The following is a 13,142-nucleotide window of genomic DNA, read 5'->3' as shown; positions in this document are numbered from 1 at the left end:
ACTCCAGCCAGTTCTTTCGCCTTTGAAGGAAATCTGAACCAGGACCCAGGACCTGACTACTGTCCCTGCAACAAGCAGCTTATACGGGCTGGTCCAGCTCTGGGTCCTGGGGGCTGTGCAGCAAAGGGCCACAGCCGGGTGAATTTACACACCCTCCAGACAATGAATTAGGAGACCCACCATGGTCTCAGTGAGGATGGGGCAAACCCTGCAAGGTCCACCAGCTCACTTTGTCCAGGGAACTTCAAGGCTTGGAAAAAAAGAACAGGAAGACCCTGTTTCTTTCTGCCTCACTGAGCTGTGGCCATGCGTCTGGCTCCTGGGCCCTGGGCTGAGATGCCCCAGAAGCCCCCAGCCCAGTTGGCCTCAGTGGGAGATGCAGGGACCGAGGCAAAGCCACGGAACAAAGCCGGATTCAGCTGGTGTTTCTATAAGAGGGCTGGCCATGGGGACAGTACGGGGAAACACACCACTGCCTCTGTCAATGGGAGATTTATTTTCAGAGGCACAAAACGCAGCTGACCGGCCTCACAGAGGCAGGCTGTTTTCGAGAAGGGCATCGTGGTCACTGAGCCAGCCGAACAATAGACGCGTTTCTTCGTGCTCACTGGAAGGAGCGATTGTTTCTGGGATTGCTGCTGGTCACCTGATGCACGGCTGAAGGAATTCTGTGAGAAAGGACCCAGGCAGAGAAAATTCTCTGACGCCCACGCATGTGTGCCCTACGCTCTGAGGCACGCGTGCAATGCTCTCGTCCAGGGGGCAGAGTGCAGGTGCACGCCCCACGTCGGGCGCACCTGCCCACCGGCACAGCATCCGCAGGGCACACGGGGGCGTCCACGCACGCACGCCTCTGAACGCTCCCAGGGAGGAGGAAACATGAGAGTCCTCATCAACCCAAGTCTTAGAAACGCATGGAGCCCCGCACGCCCCTTCTGCAGCGGTCACTGCTGGCGACACCACCTGCGTTCCCGGGGGCCCAGGACGCACCTGCTGTCGGACACCGGGCCAGACAGTGGCGCTTGTGCACCTGGACCCACCGCTCCGGGAACTGTACCGCACCCCTTCCTTCGGCTCCGGCTACGGTGCTGCAGACTCTGGGCAGGCCGAGCGCTGAGAGTCTGGGCAACTCTGTATTTCAAACATTCTTTCCTGCTTGAGAACTTCAGGATACATTTGTCAACAAGCCATCAATTTCCAACCCAAACTAGACCAAAGGGCCTAGTTTTTTTGGGCTGGTGTCTTTTTTTGACAAGAGTTGAACATTTTCTCAGTGCAAGAAGCACGGGGCATGGGTGACCTGCGAAGGAACGGGGTCATTCCCCCACAGGCCTCACTTCAAACAATTTCTTCTGAGTTTAGGAAAATCACAGTGGAAGGAAGCGCTCCTTTTACGCTGCTGCTGGACAGGTTCCACACTTCCCCAAATGTTCGGTGAAGGGCAGGTGCAGCGCCACGTGGCGCAGACACGTCTGGGTCTGGCCGTGCTGACGCCACAGGCTGGACCCGGCTTCTCCAGAGTCTCGAGGTCAGTTCAGTGGGGAAGCAGCAGGGTTAGAGCATCTCTGGCTGTCTTGTGGAGAGAATGCACAGTTTATGCTTTTTACATACATCAGGTTATGCTTTTGGCCGGAAGCTTTAGATTTAGTCCACATTTCACCAACACGAAAATTCAAGAAACTGGTGTTTGGGATTTCCAGATCAAATATCAAACCTAGCAACAATTACAGAAGCTAAAGGTATTATGTAGAGATTGGATTCTAGATAATTCTAGATAATTCTTACTATTGACTTTTCTTGATGGTTGCAAGTAAAACTACCAGCGCTCTGATTAAGTTTGCACAGATATTACCAGTGTATGCCTCTATTCATTTCTTTGATTTAATTTTCGGTGACTGTAGCTTCTTCCTCTCCCCACCCCCCAGCCCGCTCAAACAGCACTGTGCCTGTCCCCCAGTTGTATTTTCCGGAATACTAAGCACCCAAAGCTTTTATTTCAGGGCATACTGTACATAAAGCTACTAAAGGTGGTCAGTACTTATATGTCGGATAAAACTCAAAATATTCATGATCTGCAAAATAATTTTTGAATGGGTGACCTGGTGTCAAAGCAAACTGAACTCCGTCATATTAGAGCTTGTGGGACGGCGCATGGGGAGGAGGCTGGCCGGCTCAGCCAGACCTGCCGGCTCAGGGCACGTGGAGCCCGCACGCGGCGCCGCTCACGGCTCACGCAGGTGCGTGGTCTTACCTTCACAGCATACTCTGCCTCAGTAGCTTTATGCACACATCGCTTGCACACGGAGTAGGAGCCCACCCCGATGTCCTCCTTGATCTCATAGCCATCGGTGAAGTGTATGCTGTTCCCGTGTAACTGCTGTGGAGAGAGACCCGGGGCAGGGACTGCTGTCAGAGCTCACTCGGGCAAAGGCACAATCGCGGGCACACAGGACGTGGGCAGCAAGGGAGGTCCCGGATGGTGCCCTCGAGGTCACCGAGGTCAGGAGATAATGGATCATGAAGGTAATGCTGCTGGTCAGCAGTGATTCCAGATCTGAATCCTAACTTTGTGGGGATGAGCTTAATTTTTAGACCATACTACCAGAGTCTGAGCCTCTGGAGGTGGGAGTGCAGAAGGCCCTGCAGATAATGGGTGCATGGTTCGGACGCTTGAGGCCAGAGTGGTGTCTGGTGTCCGAATCTGACTGGAACTCGCTCCCCCATGTGATGTTCCAGCCACCGCCCCATCTGCCCGTATGCACAAGCCTCCACCCTATGCACTGAGAGCACAGACAGAAAGCCACCAATCACACCTCGTATGTGGTGTATACCGTCACATCGAGTGTCCCCGTTAGACACACGGTGCGTTCCCAAAAGGCCCAGGAGAAAGAAATACGGAAATCGAATGCCACCTCATTTCCCCTGACTTTGTCCTTAAAATGCAATCACAATTCCTTCTTAGAATTCTCTGCATCTGGTCACACTCATCAGGTGGAAAACTCCTAAAAATGTCATCTGAATCGATTTCCCAAACAATACATTTCACAACAGAGAAATGGCCCCTATGAACCAAACTACTCTCTTGGGGTACTGACTCGATCCACACAGTGAGGACGCCCCCGCCTGACCGCCTGTGGGGGCTCCAGCCACACACACACCCCAGGGACATTCTGGTCAGAACTCTTTTCCCTTCGTGAGGATGAATGTGGAGCAGGGGCGAGAGGCATGGCTCAGATCACCATGAGACTCAGTAACGCCCAGCAGGCTGGGGACAGAGTCGGTACCCCCCACATCAGCACCCCAGGACCCAGGCTGCTCTCAGCCCACGTGTGACATGGGTGCTGGCGCCTCTCTGGGCACACCTGCTGGGGGCGAGCAGCCTGGCGGTACGGGATTACCTGCACGATGGGGTGAACCGTGGCTTTGTGCAGATCTTGCTGCGAGGGCTCCTGGACCAGACTTGAGGCCACAAAACTGAATCCTCTGAACAGATGATGCGCGTTGGCACTGGGGGGGACGCCGGGTGAGTCTGCAGGTAACAACGAGACAATTAATTCAAACTTCCAGGAGGGGCTTCCTCGTTTGAATTCTCCAATCACTTTTGCTTAATTTGTGACACCATACAGTTTGCTTTTGTGCTGGGTGGTAACTGAAGTGCTAAGGACACAGAAAAATCATTCTCTCTACATTTATATATTAATAAAAGGTAGAATTTTCTAAGCACATGAGCTCAGTGCATGGTTCTGTTAAAGGGTAGTTACGGCAAGGGGATTCTGAAACAGTGGATAATCCATATCCTGTATGTGAGATTTCTGGATGCAGAATGGGAATGCCTTGCGGTGGGTTACGGTCTTTTTTTTTTTTTTTTTTTTTAAACTTAAGCCAACACTAAAGCTGGTTTCTATCCCCTGGACGTGCACAAATCAGCTGCCCACTGGAGCGCGCTTACTGGTGAGAGGTGCCCGTCCAAGATTTAAAAACCCTTCAAACATACTAGTCAGAAACTAGTCATGGGATCATCAAAGTTTTAAATTTTCTTTTATCCAACTCATGGTGTCTGCTTTTTAAGTACTGTGCTGAAAATCAGCATCTCCCAGATGATTCTCAAGCATGGTAAATTCTATTTATGCCACCTATCACTCAGGCCTGCCAGTCACACCAACCAATTGTGAGCGGTGGTGGTGACTCCGTGAAGACCCATCTGAACCTCGTCTGATCACCCTGAGCCTGTCCGCCACCGCTTGGTCTGTGTAGGGGGAGACAGCCCTGGCGACGGGAGGCATGGCCGTGTACTCTGGGCCCCTAGTTCAGAGACAGTGCTTATCTGATCTGCAAAGTCTCCATTCACGGATGAAAATGCATCAGTTCGAGTTAATAGACCTGTTCTCCCCTGCAAAGCACACACACTCCTCAGGGGCTATTAATGAACCTCTTGGGCTAGGCTCTGCCCTGACCATTTGCCGGGCTCTGGCTCATTCCCTGGGTTGAGCTGGAGTAGGAGGACACCAAAGCGCCCTGGGGGTTGAAGATTTGCATAAGGTTGATGTATCCATTGTGCTTTGGTGGAGACGTTCAGGGCACCCCGCGGTAGCATGGGGGATTTTCAAGAGAAGGCAGACCTCAAAGCCAAAATTGTGTGTAGGAAAAAGGCAGACAGCACGAAGCAAGCCGGAGAGCAGAGCCCCGGGTCTGGAGCGGCCTGGCACCCGCCGCGCTTCTTCTCTGCTCTCTAGCAGCGCATGGTTTTCAGATTCTAAAAAATACTCAGTGGAGCCTTCTGGGTTTTAATTACGCTTCTCTAGTCTAGTATGGTGGGGATTTATTTCCCAGCACCCACAGCCTAACTCAAAGGGAACAAAGTAGATTCTCTCTTCCAAGTTTCTTCACATAGTGTTTTGTATTTGACCATCTATTTGTTTCACGATTATCCTTAAAAATCATAGGAAATTTCAGATTCAAAAGTAGTAAGAACCCCCACAGACAGGAGACCCCCCCCTTTTTTTCACATAACACCATTATACGACATACTCCACTGTACGGACTGGACTGACCATGTTCCCCCAAAATTTGTAGTTTAAAGCTCTAGCTCTCCATGTGACCGTCTTTGGAGACGGGGTCTTTCGGGGAGTCATGAAGGTTAAATGAGGTCCTGAGACCTGATCCAATGGTGCTGGTGTCCATATAGGAGGAGGGTGAGACAGCAGGGATCTCGCCCGCTCTTCCTCCTCGAGCACAGAATAAGACCGTGGGAAGCCGTGTGCCAGCCAGGGAGAGCGCCCTCCCCATGAACCGAAATAATGTCTGCTGATAGAGGTGCCCAGGATGGTCGTTTGTCATGGCAGCCTGAGCAGACCAAGGCAATTCCCATACCGCCAAAAAATTAATACTAACTCATCAGTGTCACAAAATGGTAACTTTTAGAGGGAGCTGGCCAGTTCTGAGTCTGACAGACCCTGAGAGTGACTGTCGATTTTCATGAAAGTACGCGTCGTCGGCTGTGCTGACGCCCAGTAGCTGAGAGGGCTTTTCTGACAGGTGTTTGCGGTTTGCACGAATAAGTTCTAGAGTTCACACCGCTCCAGACATCACCCGCAGCCTGCCTCTTCCCCCAGACCCTCTAACTACGGGAGACACTTCCATTGTCTTGAGGCCCCCTGCTTGTGTGCGCCCGAAAGAAGTGGTCCCCGGATCGCAGCTCAGAACAGGAGGCAGCAGGAGAGGGGGATCCACAGAACCCCTGCGTGATTCCAAACCAGCTGTTACCGGGTGGAGGACTGAGAATTGGTTCTCTCACTTAAACCTTGACGGCGGAGCAGAGAGAACGAGAAAGTCAGAACCGACCGGTACCCTCCATGGAGGCCTTCTCGGACCTGAGACCCCCTGGCTACGTCGCCCTCCCTAAGGGCCGGGGAGCAGGAGGACCCACAGGGGGACAGAACCCCGGGTTCGCTGGCACTCACGGCCGGTGCACACCTGTGGGCGTCCGTGCTGTGAACTCGGGGTCAAAGTGGAAGGTGTCCTCGGGCCTGCCCACCGCTGGTTTGAACGGCGGCTTGATCTCCTTCCTGTACAGCTTCTGCGGGGAGAGCAAGACAGGACGCTGAGGAGGAGCCACAGAGCACCCGGGAGGACGATGCCGAGGAGCAGGGCTGGCCGCGGGGGCGGGGAGACGGGCTCCGCACACCCCCCCGGTCTGCACCTGCGCCCGGCACCCCGTATACTCTGACCCATGTACGAGCGCCCTGAAAACACGGTGTCTCTTATGTGTGGAGATTATAGAAGATATTTGATATAAAAGCCATAATTGAAGGTATGACGGTCTGGACACATGCTAAGTATTCTTCATTAAGGGCCATATGAGGTTTTAAAAACTTTTTGGGGGCAGAATGTTTTTTTTTTTTTTGAAAAATTTTCTCAGGTAAAATCTGACAGGACAGCCGCGTCTCACCAGCACCGCCCCCCGCCGGGGGACGGCAGGGAAGAGCCCCTGCTGCTTGGCGCCCCCCTCCCCGCCCTGGCCACCGTGGGGGGCCCGCGCCTGGGGGACACCGGGAGGGTCCCCAGCTAGAACGAACCAGGCCCTTCCTCACACACCTCCCAGAGCCTGTGACCGGGGCTGTAGCACTGCCCTTGGGCACCTACCCTGGTACCCCCAGGTGTGGGGGTCCAGAGCCCTCTGCTCAAGTGGGCGGAGTCATGCTTTTGCGTTCCTTTACACGCGTTTGTGCACTTGGATGAGCCCGTGAGAAGAGCCGAGTCCAGGGGGAGAATCAGCACTTCTCCAGAACGGCCACATCTGGCGGCCCTGAACTTAGGTCATGGGCCTGACCTTTGATGCACAGAAACTCCACGTCCCTCACGGCTTCCCTCTGATGTTGGCCTTCTTGGAAATGCCTTCCAACCTGATGATGTTGCTTTCAATGCTCTTAGGAAGGGCAACAGTGTATTGTTTTGGGGAGAGTCAACTTCAGGAACAAGACAGTTTGGAAGCAGGCCTGGGAACCAGCTGGATAAAGCCACAGATGGGGAAGAAGGGGGTGTGGGCAGGAGGGGGAAGCTGGGGCCAGTGGGGGAAGTGATGGAGAGGTGCGGGGGCCTCAGGGTGCCACTTCTGACTGAGGCTGTGGGGCAGCCATGGGGTGGACTTCAGAACGTCACAGTCCTGGGTCCGTCGGCGTGCCCTGGGTACGGAAGTCGCGGCGCTGGCAAGCGTGCCGAGAGCCTGGCGGGTTGGGGCACGGGCAGCAGGGCTTGGACACCAGGAGGGGGGTCTGGCAACCGTTTAGCACGAGTTTTCCCAGTTCTGCCTGATCAGAGGGGACCCTCAGGCCCTTTCTTGGTGCTTCTGCTCAGTGGGTCTGGAGCCAGGGACCCTCATGGCTCAGAAAACGGACGCAGTGACACCCGTCCAATCTGCTCTAAATCTTTCCATAACACAGAAAAGCAGATTTTATCACCCTGACTTTACAGACGAGGAAACCCAGGCTAAGACAGGTTGGGCGAGTTGTGCAAGGTCAGGAGTGAGTGAGGGCTGGTGGGGGAGGACCAGGGCATCCTGACTCTTCCCGTTAGAGCAGCGCTCGTGGTGAGGGAAGGTCCAGCAGCGGCAGGAGGGTGCGATGCTCCGATCCCTGCTGGGAGCACACCCTTCCAGAAGCCAAGGCGGCCACGGAAAACTGGCAGGAGTGACAGACAGAACAATAGCTGTGTCCAGGCTGGTGACCGCTGGGCCCCCCGGGTTTAACGAGCCGCAGGCGTGCAAGGACAGAGCTCAGGGTGAGCACCTGGGAGCCGCCAGAAGAAAACGTCTACCCTCGATTATCTGCTCATTTTTTGCCCTGGGTGAATCGATTTCATTAGGAATTGATTTACTCCATAAGCTCTTTCCAGAAATAGAAAGATGCTACTTTCCGCGGTGACGCATTCTGCGGTGGGAATAAACTTCCCTGATGTATGCACTTGTCAGAGGAAATCGAATAAGGACGAGCGAGTCATGCACCTTGATGAGGATGCTAGTCGTTACCAAGACCGACGGCCCAGGCGCAGCCCTGCGGGGCTCAGACCCTTTCTGCTCACACCGGTGATGCTCCAGTGGTATTTGAGCTGCATTATTAAATCAGTATCTGTCCTGCTCAAGGAAAACTCACATCCTCTCCCTGGGCAGGCATGTGTTCTCTTGCTACCTGGGGGAGTGGGTGGGGGAGGAGAGGGAGTTAGAGAGAGCGGGGGGGGGGGGGGGAGATCGCTACCACAGAGCCAGGGCTCCTGCTTTTCGAACATTTATTTACATGCACACAGCGCTGGCTGTCACTCAATCCAAACGAGAGGCGAGGCGTTTGCACCTGGAGCTGAAGGTCGTACATTTCCGCTCTCTTCTCGCCCCAGCTCTGCCAACACAGGACCCCTGGGAACAGGAGACCAGGCCCTGCCCCCAGCCTTACGGCTGCAGACAAAACTGTCCCTGAACTCCAGGCTTCTCAACCGAAGCAGCTTTGTTCCACGGCGGGACACGGAGCAGGACCTGGAGGCATGGGCGGTGACGACTGGGTGTGTGTGCAGACACGAGGTGGGTAGCGGCCGTGGCGCCGCTCACCGTTCTGCTGTGCTCGAGACACCCCAGGAGGCTCGCTTGCCGTCCGCCCACCACCCGGATAACTGTACACCAGCTTTGATAAGAAGCAGGGCGGGGAGGTCAAGGTGACTTCCCGAGCCCCCTTTCCCTCCCTGCAGAAACCTGCCCACGTCTGCTCCTTGTCCTGCCATATCCCTCTACCCCCCCTCCCCACGGAGGAGGAGAGCAAGGCTTTGCAAATCCAAGCAGCCCAAGGAAACACAGGCACCTCCTCTGACCAAGCTGACCCCCGGGGTCACGTGCTTTACCCCAGACTTCTGCCTTCCTCACCCCCGAGAGAAGCACAGCGGTGCAGGCCGGGAGGCTGACCTCCTGGGGAGACAGAGCCTCCCACCTTCCACACCTTTACCCATAAGGAGAAGGAACGCATCAGAATGGCATCTGCCCCCCAGCAGTGGTGCGGCTGTGCGCTTCATCTGGGTGGAGACTGCTGCCCTCTTCAACTCAAGCGTTTAGCGATAACTCAGGGAGCAAAGGAGGATGTGGTACCTCCTGCCTTCTCCCGCCCCAGGACACTCACGCTTGTTGGCCCGGTGCGGAGGCCCAATTCCCTCTTTCCCACTGCACTCCCAGCCCGGTGCATGCCCCCTGGGCCGGTCACAGAACCCAGCCATCGTACAGCACGCTTAGGGCGTATGAAGACCCCAGCTTCCCTGGGCATCGTGCATGTGGACGCCTGCTTTTCCTTGTGCTTTCAAACCTCCTCTGGAAGCCTGTGCCTCACTAAGGAGATCCTAACTGACCGGAGGGAGAGTGGGGGAGAGCCCAACAAGGGCTTGCTGGTGGGCGAGTTCCCTCACAGGCCCCCCCCCACCCCCCGTCCTCAGAACACCGGTCCCTGGTCTTGATCTGCCTGTGAGCATAGCCTGTGCAAGGGTGGCCCCAGAACACCACCCTCCCAGTCCCTGAGGACGCCGTGGTTTCATCCTGGTTTCCAGCAGGTAGCAAAGGGCTGCATAAGGCACCCTGGTGCCCTCCACTCTCTGGATAGCTCCCTTATGCAGTCTTAAAGTTGGTCAGTTTCCTCCTGACCAACTTTTGGAATGCGTTATTATTACAGCTGCTTTCTTTCTCTGTGTCCAAACCTAGGAGTGGGTTTGAGGTTTTAGGGAAAAAGTAATCTTGCTTCTCATTTTATAATGTAAACTGCCGTACACAGGGTTAAATCAAGAATGATTGGCGGCAGCATTTCTTGTAGGTTTTGAGCTTGACGAGATGCATTATAATTCTGACCTAGATTCCCCTCTCTGAGCCTCTAGAACAATCCATCCCACACTGATGGAAAGAGAATGGGGTCTCATGATCAAATTCACCAGGCAGCACTTTAAATCATCTCACTTGTCCCAGGATCTTAGGATAACACAAGTCATGGCCACATGGGAACAGATTACACATCAGGCCAGGATGCGCTAGGAGGCTCTGAGCAGGTGCACCAGGGCTATTTATACCTAAACGACCTTCCGATGACGAAGGGGAGAACCAGGGGGCAGGCTGAGAATGGTGACTGGGTAACGCAATAGGAAGCTGCTTCTAGCTCGGGGTCAAGGACCTAACATCTGCTTTCTGCAGGCAGCTTTGGCTCCAGGCATCTCAAAATTAGGAAATGGCACTGCTATAGATTATTCCTGAAATAGCAACGCAGAAATATTGTGGAGTGATGCCAGACTTGCAAGGGTAACAGGGAGAATTCAAATGGCCCCAGTGCACCCGGGGGATCTGATGGGTCGGTGGTCCACGTGGCAGGACTCTGTCTATACAGGTTCCCCCCGCTGAAAGCCGTTCCAGCCAAAGTATCTGGATTTACAACACTGCAGAGCCGAGGAGCGGTTATTCACTGAAAGAAGAGTCTTATTGGGCTCCTTGAAAGGAGAAGTTCTGCTGGTGTATTCAACGTGGGAATAAACTGATAGAAATCTTTCCACTGGGCAGGGGGAGGAGCTCCCTCAGCCACCGACACAGGCGCTGAGATCCTGGCCAGCAGCCAACCGCTCCTGGGAACCGAACTCCTAAAATCCACTCTGCACAGTCTTGTGGGCAAGACTTCCCTCTGCTGCTGCTGGTACACATGACCGGCAAGGGGAGGGGGCTCTGGCACATGCTGCCCGTTCACCCACGGACCCTGGGCTCTTTTCTCACTGCTCTGTGTCTTGGTTTCCCTGGGTGTCCCTCCCACAGCACTGAGTAACCACTGAGGGTACCCTTGGAAGGGTTCAGAAATGTAAAAAGAACAACTCAAGCACAAGCTCCTAGCATTAATAGAAGTCGTCGTGATAACGGGCCCTGAACAGGTACAGTGAAGGTCCCAGCCTGGCTCAGCAGGTGTTGGTCCCACGGCAAGGGGCGCCAGGCTGGGCGGGAGGTCTTCCTCAGGGCGTGGGAGGAGGTTCCCGTGGCCTGTGGTGATGAACTTTAATGCAGCGACGGGGCAGAGTAAACGTGGTGTATGTGCGGGACTCCCCGTGACCCTCTCCCAAGGCCTCGGGGCTGTAACTGTAATTTTTCATTCGGCTCATGAGACAGAGCAGCTTTCAGGAAGAACCGCTCCTCAGCGGCCCTTTATTTGCTCGGCTTTGCAGACAAGTTAATGGCAGAGCAGGACAGACGGGGGCAGTAACCCCACATCTGCTGTGATGGACTCATTCCGCTCCAGCAGGTCACCTGAAAATTTCTCCTGGCAGTTTTGGGTCACAGAGGGAAGCAGAAAGTGAAATAAATATCCTTCTATTTTCCAGGGTGGATCCCGAGGCAGGCAGGCACTGGGTTTGTGCTGGGTCAGGGAAATGGCTTTGTGTGGTTGTCCTGAGCATCAGCAGGGCAGAGGGAATGCCTTCCGGTATTCATAGTTTTTGCAAATGCTACTGTGCTGTGGTTTTCTTATCTAAGCTGCTGAAACAGAATGGGCACGTCTGGACAGGGGGTTGGTATCATTACGCACTGGATGCCAGTCAGTGCCTCGCATTTCATGTCTGCTTTCTCAAGCCCACGCTTGAGAGGCTCAAGGCTCGAGCCTGCCGTTTGCTCGGTGTGTGAGTGGGGGCCAAGGCTGACCAGCTGATCACGGCTGGGTAGGGAGGTGGACATGGGGGTCACTCGTCTGGTTCCAGGGAAGGCCTGCCGCAGCTGAGAGAAGGCTGTGGTCCCGAGGAGAGCTTTGCTGGGAGTATGTCACCTCACCTACCAGCTCCTGCCTGTGTCGGGTCTCTGACGGGACACCCACGCCGCACACCTCTTCTGTGGCTGGACAAGACATTTCGTGCAGCCGTGGAGCAACCTGAGGACAGCTGTGTGTTCCGTTGCCATAGCATGGACAGCCAGCCTGCTCACCTGGACACGGACAAGCGCCAAATACTATTTACAAAATAAGTGAATTTGCACAAAAGTGGTGACTCGGAGCTCTTCTCCCTTAACCACTCCCTGGCTGCTTTCATTCAGGGCTTGGGATGGAATGAAATCCTTCCATTCCTCTCTCCCTGCCTCGTCATCCTCGGGCAAATACAGAAGCGACAGTTATGTACGCTTGGTCCCCATGAATCTGAAGGGCCTCTCTCAGAAACAAAAGGGAATTAAATGCTAAAAACAACAAAAGAAACTTCCCAACCTCAATTTTAGTCTGATTACTTTGAAATAATACAGCACGCCACCTTCTTGGTGCAGATATCCAGTGACCGTGTTTGCCCTGGCAGGAACCTGGCCCTAAATGCAGAGACGGGACGAGCCGTGCACACTGGGGCTGGTCTCCCTGCCGGACTCTCACCGGGTGGCTGCTAATGCCTGCAGAAAGAAGCCGGGCTTCTGCTCAGAGCTCCTGCGGACCTGGGCTCCCCAGGAGGCATGTTAGTTAGCCCAACCTGCACAGTGTTCAAGGTCATCATCGTGCTGTGAAAATTCCAACCGTTTCACAAAGCTGTCTTGGCTTTTCCTCCACATGCCCACTTCTTCGGGGGGCGCCCCTTCTGGGATGAGAGAAGCATCTGTCTGCAGCAACTTGCAAGCAGATCCTTCAAGCCAAGCTGCTGTGTTGAGTGGTAGCCAGAGCCGTGAGGCCGGGCCTCCCCTTTCCTCCCAGCTGCAGCCCGAGGATCCCCCATCCCACACGGTCCGTCCCCATCTCCGGCCCCAGCCATCCCTGTTCTCCTGTTTTCTCATCTCTGTGGGCGGCGAGGGCTGGGTACCCCGGAGAGAGAGGGAGAGAAGTGGGTTCCTGCCCGAGAGCCTGTCCCGTTCACTCCCTTGCTCCCTCGCTCACTCACTGCTTGTCAGGGGCCTCCTCTGAGCCCGGCTGTCTCAGAGGCCCGGGCGGCGTCTCTCCCCAACATTGACAGTGACTCCTGACCCTTGGGGCTTCCATTCCAGGAGCAGGGGGCGGAGACTCCTAATCAGCACCATGAATAAGGGACGTGATGCCGGACACTGGACGGTGACGAGGAGCCGGGGATGCAGCAAGGTCAGGGGAGTCAGGGCGCTGGGCGAGGAGCTGCGTTTGGGAAGGCTTGGGACAGACATTAGCGAG

The 13,142-nt window shown here is 54.8% G+C and overlaps 1 protein-coding gene across 8 annotated transcripts in view; it reads right to left on the bottom strand.

Annotated features, from left to right (window-relative positions):
- The window catches only part of RPS6KA2 (ribosomal protein S6 kinase A2), a 363,002-nt gene that overhangs the window by 23,568 nt on the left and 326,292 nt on the right, over positions 1-13,142 (bottom strand). For all 8 annotated transcript variants that reach the window (XM_027601223.2, XM_027601225.2, XM_027601224.2 and 5 more), the window contains 3 exons: positions 5,974-6,076; positions 3,399-3,529; positions 2,252-2,377 (listed from right to left, as the gene is read on the bottom strand). In XM_027601223.2, the coding sequence (XP_027457024.1) occupies positions 2,252-2,377; positions 3,399-3,529; positions 5,974-6,076 (360 nt within the window). The remainder of the gene's footprint in view (positions 1-2,251; positions 2,378-3,398; positions 3,530-5,973; positions 6,077-13,142) is intronic.

The sequence above is a fragment of the Zalophus californianus genome, chromosome 7 (genome assembly GCF_009762305.2).
Source record: "Zalophus californianus isolate mZalCal1 chromosome 7, mZalCal1.pri.v2, whole genome shotgun sequence".
Taxonomy (NCBI): Eukaryota; Metazoa; Chordata; class Mammalia; order Carnivora; family Otariidae; genus Zalophus; species Zalophus californianus.
This window is presented reverse-complemented; position numbering and strand designations above follow the sequence as displayed.